This window comes from Anomaloglossus baeobatrachus, chromosome 1 (genome assembly GCF_048569485.1).
Source record: "Anomaloglossus baeobatrachus isolate aAnoBae1 chromosome 1, aAnoBae1.hap1, whole genome shotgun sequence".
In the NCBI taxonomy this organism is placed as follows: Eukaryota; Metazoa; Chordata; class Amphibia; order Anura; family Aromobatidae; genus Anomaloglossus; species Anomaloglossus baeobatrachus.
Genome location: NC_134353.1, coordinates 880190805 through 880202990, shown reverse-complemented (window position 1 = coordinate 880202990; position 12186 = coordinate 880190805). Strand labels below are relative to the sequence as shown.

Sequence of the window (12186 nt, the reverse complement as noted above, 5' to 3'; positions counted from 1 at the left end):
TTCCACTCACGCAGCCACAAGATCCTGTGGATAGCGAGGGAATTGGCGGAGGCCACCGCAGTGCGGTGAGAGGCCTCCAGCATGGCAGACATGGCGTAGGCTGAAAAGGCTGAAGCCTGGGAAGTTAAAGCAACCAATTCAGGCATAGAGTCCCTAGTGAGGGTATGCATCTCATCCAGAGAAGCAGAGATGGCTTTGAGAGCCCACACTGCTGCAAAAGATGGGGAGAACGAGGCCCCTGTCGCCTCATAGACCGACTTGGCCAGGAGGTCAACCTGGCGGTCAGTGGGATCCTTAAGTGAGGTGCCATCAGCCACAACTGTCCGGGCTGAGAGTCTAGACACCGGAGGGTCCACCTTTGGTGAGAGAGCCCACTCCTTGACCACCTCTGGTGGAAAAGGAAAACGGTCATCAGAACCACGCTTAGGAAAGCGTTTGTCAGGACAGGCTCTGGGCTTGGACACAGTGGTCTGAAAACTGGAGTGGTTAAAGAACACACTCCTTGGTCTCTTAGGCAAAGTAAACTGGTGCTTTTCTGCCAGAGAGGGTTGCTCCTCTGATGCTGGCGGATTGAGATCCAGTACAGTATTAATGGACGCAATCAAATCACTAACATCTGCATCCCCCTCAGTCAGATCAATGGGGCACATAGAGGTAGCGTCCGAGCCCCCAGTAAAGACATCCTCCTCATCCTGCGAATCGGCTCGTGAATCGGAGCCGCGGGACGAGGAAGGAGAGGGGTCCCTGCGTTTCCTTTTAGGAGGACGGGGTCTGGGAGCAGATGAAGAATCCTCTGTGAGCTCTGGAGAGCGAGCCGAAGCAGCAGAGGCACCCTGTGAAGGGGGCTGATGCATGCTCAGCAGAGTCCGGGACAGCTGTCCCATGGAGTCAGCAAAGGACTGGGAGATAGACTTAGTAAACAATTCTACCCAAGCCGGGGGTTCAGCCACCGGGGCCGGAGCAGCCGTAGGGACCACTGGGGAGACTCCAGGCTGAGGCACCACCATGTTAGAGCAGGCATCACAATGAGGATATGTGCTCGGTTCAGGCAGTACGAGCTTACATGCAGTGCATATTGAGTACAGCCTTGCAGCCTTGCTCCTAGTGTGAGACATGCTGCTGAGGTGGGGGCTCTGCAGTAAGAACACACTCCTTCAGAATGACCCCCAGAGAGTGTATAATAAAGTCCACAACCAGAGGTTGTGGCTTACCAGACCGTTTTGTGTGCCCTCCGGATCCCACAGCTCGGACCCCAGACAGGTTGCAGAGATGCAGCAGCCAGCGCCGATCAGTGTGAGAACGCTGATAAAATGGCGCCGGAGTGAGGAGGGGGGGCGGGGCCTAGTCCAAGAGCGGGAACCGGAGGGCCAAGGATATACAGGGGAGGGAAACATCTCCTCAGAGAGGAGTGTCCTCCCCTCTGCTGAACGGCCGGTGGGCGGCGCTGCACTGTCCCTCTGCATGACTGACATGCAGGGGCAGTGAAACCGAAAGTAGGCCGCAGCTGAAGCCGGGGACTAAATTTTACAGTGCGGCCGGCAAGCAGGCACCCTCGGCGCGGTTCTCAGGGGAAACCCAGAGAACCGGCCGGAAATGTCACCAAAATAACTAACACACTCTCCCCAAGTCTCCCCTGACAATAACGTCTCAATACTTAGCTTGAGAGACGCAGGGCCAGGTCCCTGAGGGATGAGTGCTCCGTCCGGCAGGGTCCTGAGAGGGCTGCGGATGGAGACCGGTCTCCTGCAAAGCAGTGAGACCCGTGCTGGCTCCCACTTCAAGCCAGAGCCCGAGGGATGGTGAAGGAGCGCGGCAAGTAAAGGCTCCAGCCTTGAAATCAACCTTAACAGCACCGCCGACACAGTGGGGTGAGAAGGGACATGCCGGGGGTCCAGCTTGGACCCGCTTTTCTTCCAACTCTTTAAAATCAAAAATCAGATGAAAATGCATGTGTGATCCTCCTGAACACAAAGCATTGAACTGGCTAGATTTGGTAATCCAGGGGGTGTATATGCTCGGAGGGAGGAGCTACACTTTTTAGTGTAGTACTTTGTGTGTCCTCCGGAGGTAGAAGCTATACACCCGTGGTCTGGGTCTCCCATAAGGAACGATGAAGAAAAGGACATTCATAGTATAAGAAGCTTATGTGTGAGGTAATATGATGTCGGTGGAGAGACAGAAAGAGACAGAAAGGCACAGACAGGCACACAGGGAAAGAGAAAGAGACAGACAGAGACAGATAGGGAAAAAAAAGCCAGCCAGACAGAAAGACAGACGGGGAAAGAGACAAAGATACGGGGAAAGAGACAAAGATACGGGGGAAAGAGACAAAGATACGGGGAAAGAGACAAAGATACGGGGGAAAGAGACAGACATACGGGGAAAGAGACAGATAGAGAGAAAGAGACAGACACAGAGATACAGATAAAGAGAGACAGAGAGACTGATGCAGAGATAGACACACAGAGACACAGGGAAAGAGACAGACAGACAGACGCAGTTACTATCCCGGGCAACATACACACACACACACACACACACACACACACACACATATATACAATGTATATACACACTCATCAAAATATACACACATCTTGCATGGGGCCACCTACCTGACATTCATACAGTTTCTTCCTTCCCTTCTTCGCACCGACACCGTACTGACAGGCAGTGAGGTGACATTTCAGGGTGCTGTTCCTAGCAAAATGCTCATGACAGTTCGGACATTCGAAAGGTTTTTCTCCTATTTGTCAAAAAATAAAAATATAACAGTAAATTAGATTCCTTTCCACCAAATTGGATTCCTTTCCACCATTTATGATTTCCTATGAAAATTCAGTGTAGACTGATGTGAATGACCATCCACCAATCCCAGCAGAATAAGTGACGCTGTATAAAGCAGCAATATTTGCAGAAATCACTTAGTTGCATGCTTAATCTGATGTGTAGCATGCATATACATGTATATACTATAGCCAAAGCGCAGATTCTGTTAGACTAATGCTTGGTTATGCTGCACATGACTCTTGCACCTTGTTGTCATTGGGGCACAGGCACTTGATACATTTAGGATCACTAATAAAAATATTTTGGGAACAACTGCGATGTAATGTACAAGGGGATGACGGCCCCCATCCCAACAAGGTATAAGGACCTGGTAGAGCAGGGATTCGCATAGGACAGAACAAAGTCATGCTGGCAGATTCATGACAACCTCGTCTCGTCTTAGGTACTTTCACACTTGCGTTGTTTTCCTTCCGTTACCATCCGCCCTTTTGGAAAACAGCGGAATCCGTTAACGGATTCCGCTATTTCCCATAGACTTGTATGGTTGACGGATTGTACCAAAAGGACCTGCATTGCTTCCGCTGGGCGACGCTCCGTTGCTTCTGCCCAGCGGGAGGAACGCAGCATGTAACGTTGTTTTGAGCAGCGGAATCCTCTGGATTTCACGGCGCATGCTCTTTTTTTTTAAAATCACAAACTTTATTTTGGCTCGCGGTGGCCGAACGTTCAGCTGAGCGCCCGGGCGCCGGCAAGTGACGGTGCTCAGCTGAGCGCCCGCCCGTCATGCCAGGGCGCCGGCAAGTGACAGCGCTCAGCTGAGCGCCCGCCCGCCGGCATGCCCGGGCGCCGGCAAGTTACAGCGCTCAGCTGAGCGCCCGCCCGCCGGCATGCCCGGCGACCGGCAAGTGACAGCGCTCAGCTGAGCGGCCGGTGGCCAGCTACTGGGAGCGATCAGCTGATCACCTGGCGGTCGGCTGCAGGGAGCGATCAGCTGATCACCCGGCGGCCGGCTGCAGGGAGCGATCAGCTGATCACCCGGCGGCCGGCTACTGGGAGCGATCAGCTGATCGGCCGGCTGCAGGGAGTGATCAGCTGATCACCCGGCGGCCGGCTACTGGGAGCGATCAGCTGATCACCCGGCGGCCGGCTACTGGGAGCGATCAGCTGATCACCCGGCGGCCGGCTGCAGGGAGCGATCAGCTGATCACCCGGCGGCCGGCTGCAGGGAGCGATCAGCTGATCACCCGGCGGCCGGCTGCAGGGAGCGATCAGCTGATCACCCGGCGGCCGGCTGCAGGGAGCGATCAGCTGATCGTTCACAATAGTCTGCCGCCGGCAAAACTGAAAAAAAAAAATCAAAACGGATTCCGTTGTTTTGCAGCATCTGTTGCGCCACTATATGCAACACATACGTTGCATCCGTCACACAACGCAATGCAACGGATATCGTTCAACGCAAGTGTGAAACTAGCCTTAGCCGGAGACCTAAGCGGCTGCCACGAGATGATACACTTTCCTGCAGTGGCTGCATCTTTGCATCTTCCCCTGATACAAGCAGCAAAATTGCTTAATTGGCCCGGGGGGGTGGGGGGGGTAGCAATGTGGAAGGGGTCGTCTCTGAAAAAGTAACTTTTTTAAATAATTAGATACAATTAATATGATGGACAGGTCTGAAAAGATAACAAATGTTGCTAGAAGATCTACACAGGATGAATTAGATGAATGTCATCAGTCTGCGTGTCCCCATACATAGAGGGTCCCAGGCGGTCCTGTTAGATTCTGTGTGGGCACCTGACCGCAGCGGTGAGTGAGGGGGCGGCTCCAGCTTCTCCTGGACGCAGTGTGTCATCTCCTGTGGGGCTGCGAGTGTTGTCTGCAGGAGATGGCAGCTGCCCGTGCCCATGATCAGGGTTTGGGATGAGGCGGACTTTAGCTTTATCCTCCCAGCGGAGAATGCTCGTGTCTCAGCAGCATAAATTGACATGCTGCGGCATGGGAACCAGTTTACGCTGCGGAAAAAACAAGCACAGTGGGCAGGAGATTTCTAGAAATCCATCCAATGTGCTTCTACTGTACAACGCAGCGAAAACACGCGGCGTCCAAAACGCTGCAAACCCTGATTGTGTGCACGCAGCCTTAAAGAGAACCTGACTTCTTCTCCGTGTCCTCCAAGACGCCCCCAACTCTTCTCTCAATAGTTTCAAACAAATCCCTACTGGTGGCTTCTCACCGCAACTCGGATTTTTCTGTTATATGAGCGAGATCTTGCGTTTTGCGCTCTGAGCTGACGCTTTATTGATACCGTGTTGGAGTACATACCATTTTTATTGCTTTTTTTTTGGGGGGGGGGGGGACAAAGAATATTGGAGTTTCAATCTTTTATGGGTGGCACGGTGGCTCAGTGGTTAGCACTGCAGTCTTTCAGCGCTGGGATCCTGGGTTCCACTCCAACCAAGGACATCTGCAAGGAGTTTGTATGTTCTCCCCAGGTTTGCGTGGGTTTCCTCCGGGTTCTCTGGTTTCCTACCACACTCCAAAGACATACAGATAGGGACTCTCGATTGTGAGCCCCAATGGGGACAGTGTTGCTGATGTATATAAAGCGCTGCAGAATAGGTTAGCACATATAAAAATAAAGATTTATTATTTATTTTATTTGATTTATATTCCTTTTTAGCATTTTAACGTACAGTTTAAATTACTTTCAAAACTCGATAGATTTGACTTTGTTGGACACAACATTTTCTAATTTTTATGTAAAGATGTAAATGACGGTGATTTAAACATATCCATTTTTTTTTTTTTTTAGGGGACAAGAATACTTGGCCTTTTATTGTTTGGGCTTTATACTACATACTATGGTAGTATTGCAGTATACAGTGAAATCGGGATTCTCCCATGAAGCCTATCCAGTGGCTGATCTTCAGAGCTATCTAATATGGTGGTTATGAGGGCCATCAGCAGAGACAGCTGCTGCCAAGCCATCGACTCCCCGCAACCACAGGGTGCCATCGACTCCCCGCAACCACAGGGTGTCATCGGAAGCTGGTGCTTGCATACAAGCAATGACAGTTTAAAATATTGCTGGCGGAGATTAAGTGACTAAACAGCAGCCATTGTCGCTAGCTTTGGTTCATGCAGTGATAAGTAGATGCAAAAGATCCGGCAACCGCCTGGTATGAAACAGGCTCAGTTCCTGAGCCTGCTTCCGACAATCATTAGCAACCTGTGACAAATAAGTCATTGGTTGGTTAAGTGTTAAACAATGTGTCAGATACCAGACTGTGACGGAAAGGTACAGAATGGTCAATGTTAACAAACCAGCTGAATAGTCTTTAGCTTTTAGGGTATGTGCAAGCCACGTCTTTTTCAGGAGGAATCTCATTGGATTCCCCATGAAAAAGCGCCGCAAGAAAAAGAGAATTTTGTTACTTACCGTAAATTCTTTTTCTCATGGTTCCGACATGGGAGACCCAAACCATGGGTGTATAGCTTCTGCCTCCGGAGGACACACAAAGTACTACACTCAAACGTGTAGCTCCTCCCTCCTAGCATATACACCCCCTGGTAGCCAGTCCTAGCCAGTTTAGTGCAAAAGCTGAAGGAGGACATCCACCCACAAGTAGAGACAGAGCAAAACCCGGAACAACCGGAACCTCTGTCTACAACAACAGCCGGTGATAACACACGGAACAAGAAACCTGCCAACAGGCAACAGGGAGGGTGCTGGGTCTCCCATGTCGGAACCACCTTGACTTGATGAAGGGAGGACTCCGAAGAGAGTGCAGCCAAAACAGAGACTCCCTTGAGGGAAGTCATGGCCACTAGAAAGACCACTTTCTGTGAAAGACTAAACAAGGAAACCTCCCTAAGAGGCTCAAAGGGGGGGTTCCGGAAGCTATGAGGACCGAATTAAGGTCCCAGGGCTCCAAGGGCCGCCGGTAGGGCGGAATGATGTGAGATGCGCCCTGCATGAAGGAGCGCACCTGGGCCAGCCGGGCGATACGCCGCTGGCACAACACTGACAGAGCCGAGAGCTGTCCCTTAAGGGAATTGAGGGATAGTCCTAGCTGCAGACCGGACTGCAGAAGGGACAGGAGGGACGGCAAGGCCAAAAGGCCAAGGATACTTCCGAGCTAGAGTCATAGTGGAGATGACTTCAGGAGGGATACCAGAAGTCAGCAAGATCCATGACTCAAACGCCACGCCGTCAAACAGAGCCGTAGGCTCTGGCGGAAGGACGGATTTCGTGAGAGAAGATCTATGCTATGGCACCTCTACGGACAGACGGAGCAGGTCAGGGTACCAAGCTTGCCTGGGTCAGTCTGGAGTAATGAGAATGACCCGACGGCCCTCCCTTCTGATCTTGCGCAGGACTCTGGGCAAGAACTAGAGTGTGAAACACGTAGGACAGACGAGGCTGGGACCAAACTCGAACCAGTGCGTTTGCCGCAAAAACCTGAGGATCGTGGAGCCACGGTTTGACGGCAGAAACAATCTGCCTCCCAGTTTCCCACGTCTAGGATGTGGGCTGTGGATATGGTGGACTAGGAGCCCTCCGTCCACTGAAGAATGCGATGAACCTCCAACATTGCCAGGCGGCTGAGTGCCCCGCCCTGGAGGTTGATGTAGGCAAACGCTGTAGCGTTGTCTGACTGGACTCGAATGTGCCTGGCTGCCAACAGATGGTGAAAGGCTTAGAGAGCTAGAAACACAGCTCTGATTTCCAGAACATTGATCCAGAGGGCTGATTCGGACAGAGTCCAAGTGCCCTGCGCTCTATGGTTGAGATATACTGCTCCCCAGCCGGATAGACTAGCATCTTGGTGAGGATCACCCGGGACGGAGCCAAAAAGGAGCGTCCCTGAGACAGAGGGGACGATGCCACCATTGAAATGAGCCCCTGATCTGTGGCAAAGCCACCGCCCCGTGGAAGGAGGAAGTCCGCCTGTTCCAACAGCGGAAAATATCCAGGCGTAGAGGACGCAGATGGAACTGGGCAAGGGAATGCTTCCATTGACACCACCATCTGATCCAGCACCTGTATTAGGTGTCTGAAGGAACGACGTCGACCGCCAGCGGAGGGAGTGCTGCTTGACTAAGGGCATATTCACAAGGGCCGACAGAGTCTCGAATTGCGTCTCTGGGTCTGTGAACTTCTGGGTCGAAGTCAGAGTCGACTTGGACCGAATGACAAACCACCCGAATTGGTGAGAGTGGCGAGAGTGAGCGAGGCACTCCGCTAACAGTCTGCACTGGATGAAAACCCAGAGTAGAAGGCTGTCCTGGACAAAAAAATCACTGCCAACCCCTAGAGGTGCAGGACCACAATCACAGCTGCCCCGACCTTGAGAATACTCGAGGGGCCGTGGCTAACCCAAAGGGAATAGCCACGAATTGGACCACTCTGATTGCAAAACGTAGCCAACGCTGGTGTGAAACTGCGATTGGCACATGCAGATAGGCATCTCTGATGTCGATGGATGCTAGGGAATCTCCTTGGGTCAATGATTGATCGCAGAGACTCTATGCGAAACTGCCGCACCTGAACATGCTTGAGAAGCTTGAGATCCAGGTCGGAAGGCACCGCCCTCCTCGGGTGCTAGGAATAGATTTAAGCAGAAATTTCAGAACCGTTCCCAGTCGGGAACCGGTACAATTACTCCAGTGGCCTGCAAGAATGCCACAGTCTGTAAGAAGGCGGCGGCCTTGGAGCAGAGGGGAGTTGACAGAAAAAAATCTGTTTGGCGGGCTGGATAGAATTCTATCCTGTAGCCGTGGGAGATGGTATCTCGCACCCACTGATCGGAGACGTGTTAAAACCATACGCAGTGCGGTGAGAGCCTCCAGCATGGCAGACATGGTATAGGATGAAAAGACTGAAGTCTGGAAGCTAAGGCAACCATTACGGGCAGAGTCCCTATGAGGGAATGCATCTCCTCTAGAGAAGCAGAGATGGCTTGAAAGCCACACTGCTGCAAATGGGGAGAACGAGGCCCCTGCCGCCTCCATACAGATTTGGCCAGAAGGACAAACTGGCGGACAGCAAAACCGTAAGTGAAGAGCCATCAGCCACTGAAACAACGTCCGGGCTGAGAGTCTAAACACCGGAGGGATCACCTTTGGTGAATGAGCCCACTCCTTGACCACCGCTGGTGGAAGGGGAAAACTGTCATCAGAACCACGCTTTGGGAAGCGTGTGCCAGAGCAGACCCTGGGCTTGGTCACAGTGGCCTGAAAACTGGAGTGGTTAAGGAACACACTCCTTATTCTCTTAGGCAAGGTAAACTGGTGTCCTGTTGCCAGAGAAGTTTGCTCCTCTGATACTGGCGGATTGAGGTCCAGTACAGAATTAATGTACAGGGGGATCCTTAGAGAGGTGCCGTCAGCCACTGATACAACTATCAGGGCTGAAATACTAGACACCGGAGGGACCACCCTTGGTGAATGAGCCCACTCCTTGACCACCTCTGGTGGAAGGAGGAAACAGTCATCAGAACCACGCTTTGGGAGCGTCTGTCAGGACAGGCTCTGGGCTTGGTCACAGTGGGCTGAAAACTGGAGTGGGTACGGAACACACTCCTTGTTCTCTAAAGGTATACTGATGCCTTTCTGCCAGAGAGGGATACTCCCCTGATACAGGCGGATTGAGGTCCAGTACAAATATAATGGACGCAATCAAATCATTAGCATCTGCGTCACCTTCGGACAGATCAATGGTACATTAAGTAGCGTCCGAGCCCCCAGTAAAGACATCCTCCTCGTCCAGTGAGTCAGCTCGTGAATCAGAGCTGCGGGACGGGGAAGGACAGGGGACCCTGCGTCTCCATTTTAGGAGGACGGGGTCTGAAACCAGATGAAGAGACCTCTAAGAGCTTGCTGAGCGAGCCGTAGCAGCAGAAGCGCCCTGAGAAGGGGGCTAATGCATGCTCAGCACCCCCGGAGCAGCTGGAGGGACCACTGACGAGCCTCCAGGCTGAGGGACCACTGTGTTTATGTGCTCAGTACAGGCAGTACGAGTCTACATGCAGTGCCTATTAAGAACAGCCTTGCAGCCTTGCTCTGATGTGAGACATGCTGCAGAAGTGGGGGCTCTGTGAGGGAATGCATCTCCAGAATGACCCCAGCAGAGTATATAAACAGAGAATATAAGCAGCTGCACAACTGGAGGTTGTGGCTGCCAGACCGTTTAACATACATTTCCATGCCTCCAGTCCCCCAGCCCTGGCCCCAACTTGTCACAATGTAGTATCTCTGTGCCTATGCAGACACGGAGAACGCTGAGAAAATGGCGACCGGAGCGAGGAGAGGGGGCGGGGCCTACTCTGAGAGCGGGCAAATGAGGCATACAGGGGAGGGAATCTTTCCTCAGTGAGGAGTGTCCCTTCCCTGTGCTGAACAGCCGCTGGGCGGAGCCACACCGTCCCTCTGCATGACTGACATGCAGGGGGAGTGAAACCGAAAGTAAGCCTCAGGCGAAGCCGGGGCCTAGATTTAAACATGCGGTCAGCGTGCAGGCACCATCGGCGCGGTTCTCCAGTGAAAACTGGAGAACCGGCCGGAAATGTTACCCCAGACATAGAATACACTCCCCCCAATAAATAAAGTACAGGGAACCCTGGAAAGACCACTTTCTGTGGTAAAAACGTCTCATACTTAGCTTTTGAGACGCAGGTGCAAGGTCCCTGGGGGGGGGTTAAACGCTCCGTCCGACAGGATCCTGAACAGGGCTGCGGATGGAGACCGGTCTCCTGCAAAGCAGTGAGAACCGTGATGGCTCCCACTTCAAGCCAGGGCCCCAAGGGATGGCGAAGGAGCGCGGCATGTGAAGGCTCCAGCCTTGTAAAGTCAACCTTAACAGCACCGCCGACACAGTGGGGTGAGAAGGGACATGCCGGGAGTCCAGATGGGACCCGCTTTTCTTCCAAAACTTTGAAATCCAAAAAATCAAAAATCAAAAATCAGAGAATGCATGTGTGTGTGACCTCCTGAACACAAAGCATTGAAACTGGCTAGGACTGGCTACCAGGGGGTGTATATGCTAGGAGGGAGGAGCTACACGTTTGAGTGTAGTACTTTGTGTGTCCTCCGGAGGCAGAAGCTATACACCCATGGTTTGGGTCTCCCATAAGGAACGATGAAGAAATTAACATAATGCACAGCAGTGTGAAAACGACATTACTGTGCACACGTTCCATCTAATGGTACTTCTCTAAAGGTCAAAAACCCTGAAGCAGCTAAAGACGGAATATGTTCAGACTTTGGATGCCTTCTGCACGACTGTATTTTCTGGATTATAAGATGCAATTTTTCCCCCCAAATCTGAGGGTAAAATGGGGGTGCGTCTTACAATCCAGATATGGCTTACCGGGGTGACAGTGGTGAAGCAGGGACATAGGAGGCAGGGTTGACGATACTGAAGGCCCGGAGGAGCAGTGGAAAAGGCTCAGGAGGATCAGAGGACGGGGTGTCTGCAGGTGCACTGCCCTCGGTTGACGAGATGGACTTCAAGAAATGGTTGTGGAAGTGGCACGTGCATAGATTGACGCGATGGACTTCAATAAAATGGCCACAAAGTCCTATCTGTGCACATGCCGCCTCTGCAGCCATTTTCCAGAAGTCAATCTCGACAACCGCAGGCGATTCAATGGAGCCCGCAGTCAGATCAATGGCACCTGCTGCCGAGACACCTCGTCCTGTGACCCTCCTGAGTCGCTCCACTGCAATAACACCCCCGCAGCCTGCCGACAGATCAGCGACACCGCCACAGCTCGCCGACAGATCAATGGCGTCCACGGCCGCAAAACCGCTGCAGCCCACCGACAGATCAGTGACGCCCACAGCCGTGACACCCCCGCAGCCTGCCGACAGATCAGCGACACCGCCACAGCTCGCCGACAGATCAATGGCGTCCACGGCCGCAAAACCGCTGCAGCCCGCCGACAGATAAGTGACGCCCACAGCCGTGACACCCCCGCAGCCTGCCGATAGATCAGTGACACCCTTGCAGCCCGCCGACAGATCAATGGCACCTGCTACCGAAACACCCAGTCCTGTCACCCTCCTGAGTCGCTGCACTGCAGTGACATCCCCACAGCTCGCCGGCAGATCAATGGCGCCCACCACCACTGCGACACCCCCGAACTTGCTGACTCTCCTGAGCCGCGACACCCCCTCCTCTGAGCCTGCAGCATCTCTGACCCTGCCTCTTGTGACCTTCCTGAGCCGCTCCACCACCGCCGCTCGCTCTGGTGATCATTAGGAATTAGACACACTAGGATTATAAGACAAACCCTCATTTTAACATTAAAAATTATCTTTTCCTATTTTCCACCTCTAAATTTGGGGTGCATCTTATAATCCAGTGCATCTTATAAAATGAAAAATACGGTATGT

The 12186-nt window shown here is 52.5% G+C and overlaps 1 protein-coding gene across 2 annotated transcripts in view; it reads right to left on the bottom strand.

Annotated features, from left to right (window-relative positions):
• Positions 1–12186, bottom strand: part of ZNF131 (zinc finger protein 131) — a 65686-nt gene that overhangs the window by 13955 nt on the left and 39545 nt on the right. For both annotated transcript variants that reach the window (XM_075342684.1, XM_075342691.1), the window contains one exon: positions 2616–2746. In XM_075342684.1, the coding sequence (XP_075198799.1) occupies positions 2616–2746 (131 nt within the window). The remainder of the gene's footprint in view (positions 1–2615; positions 2747–12186) is intronic.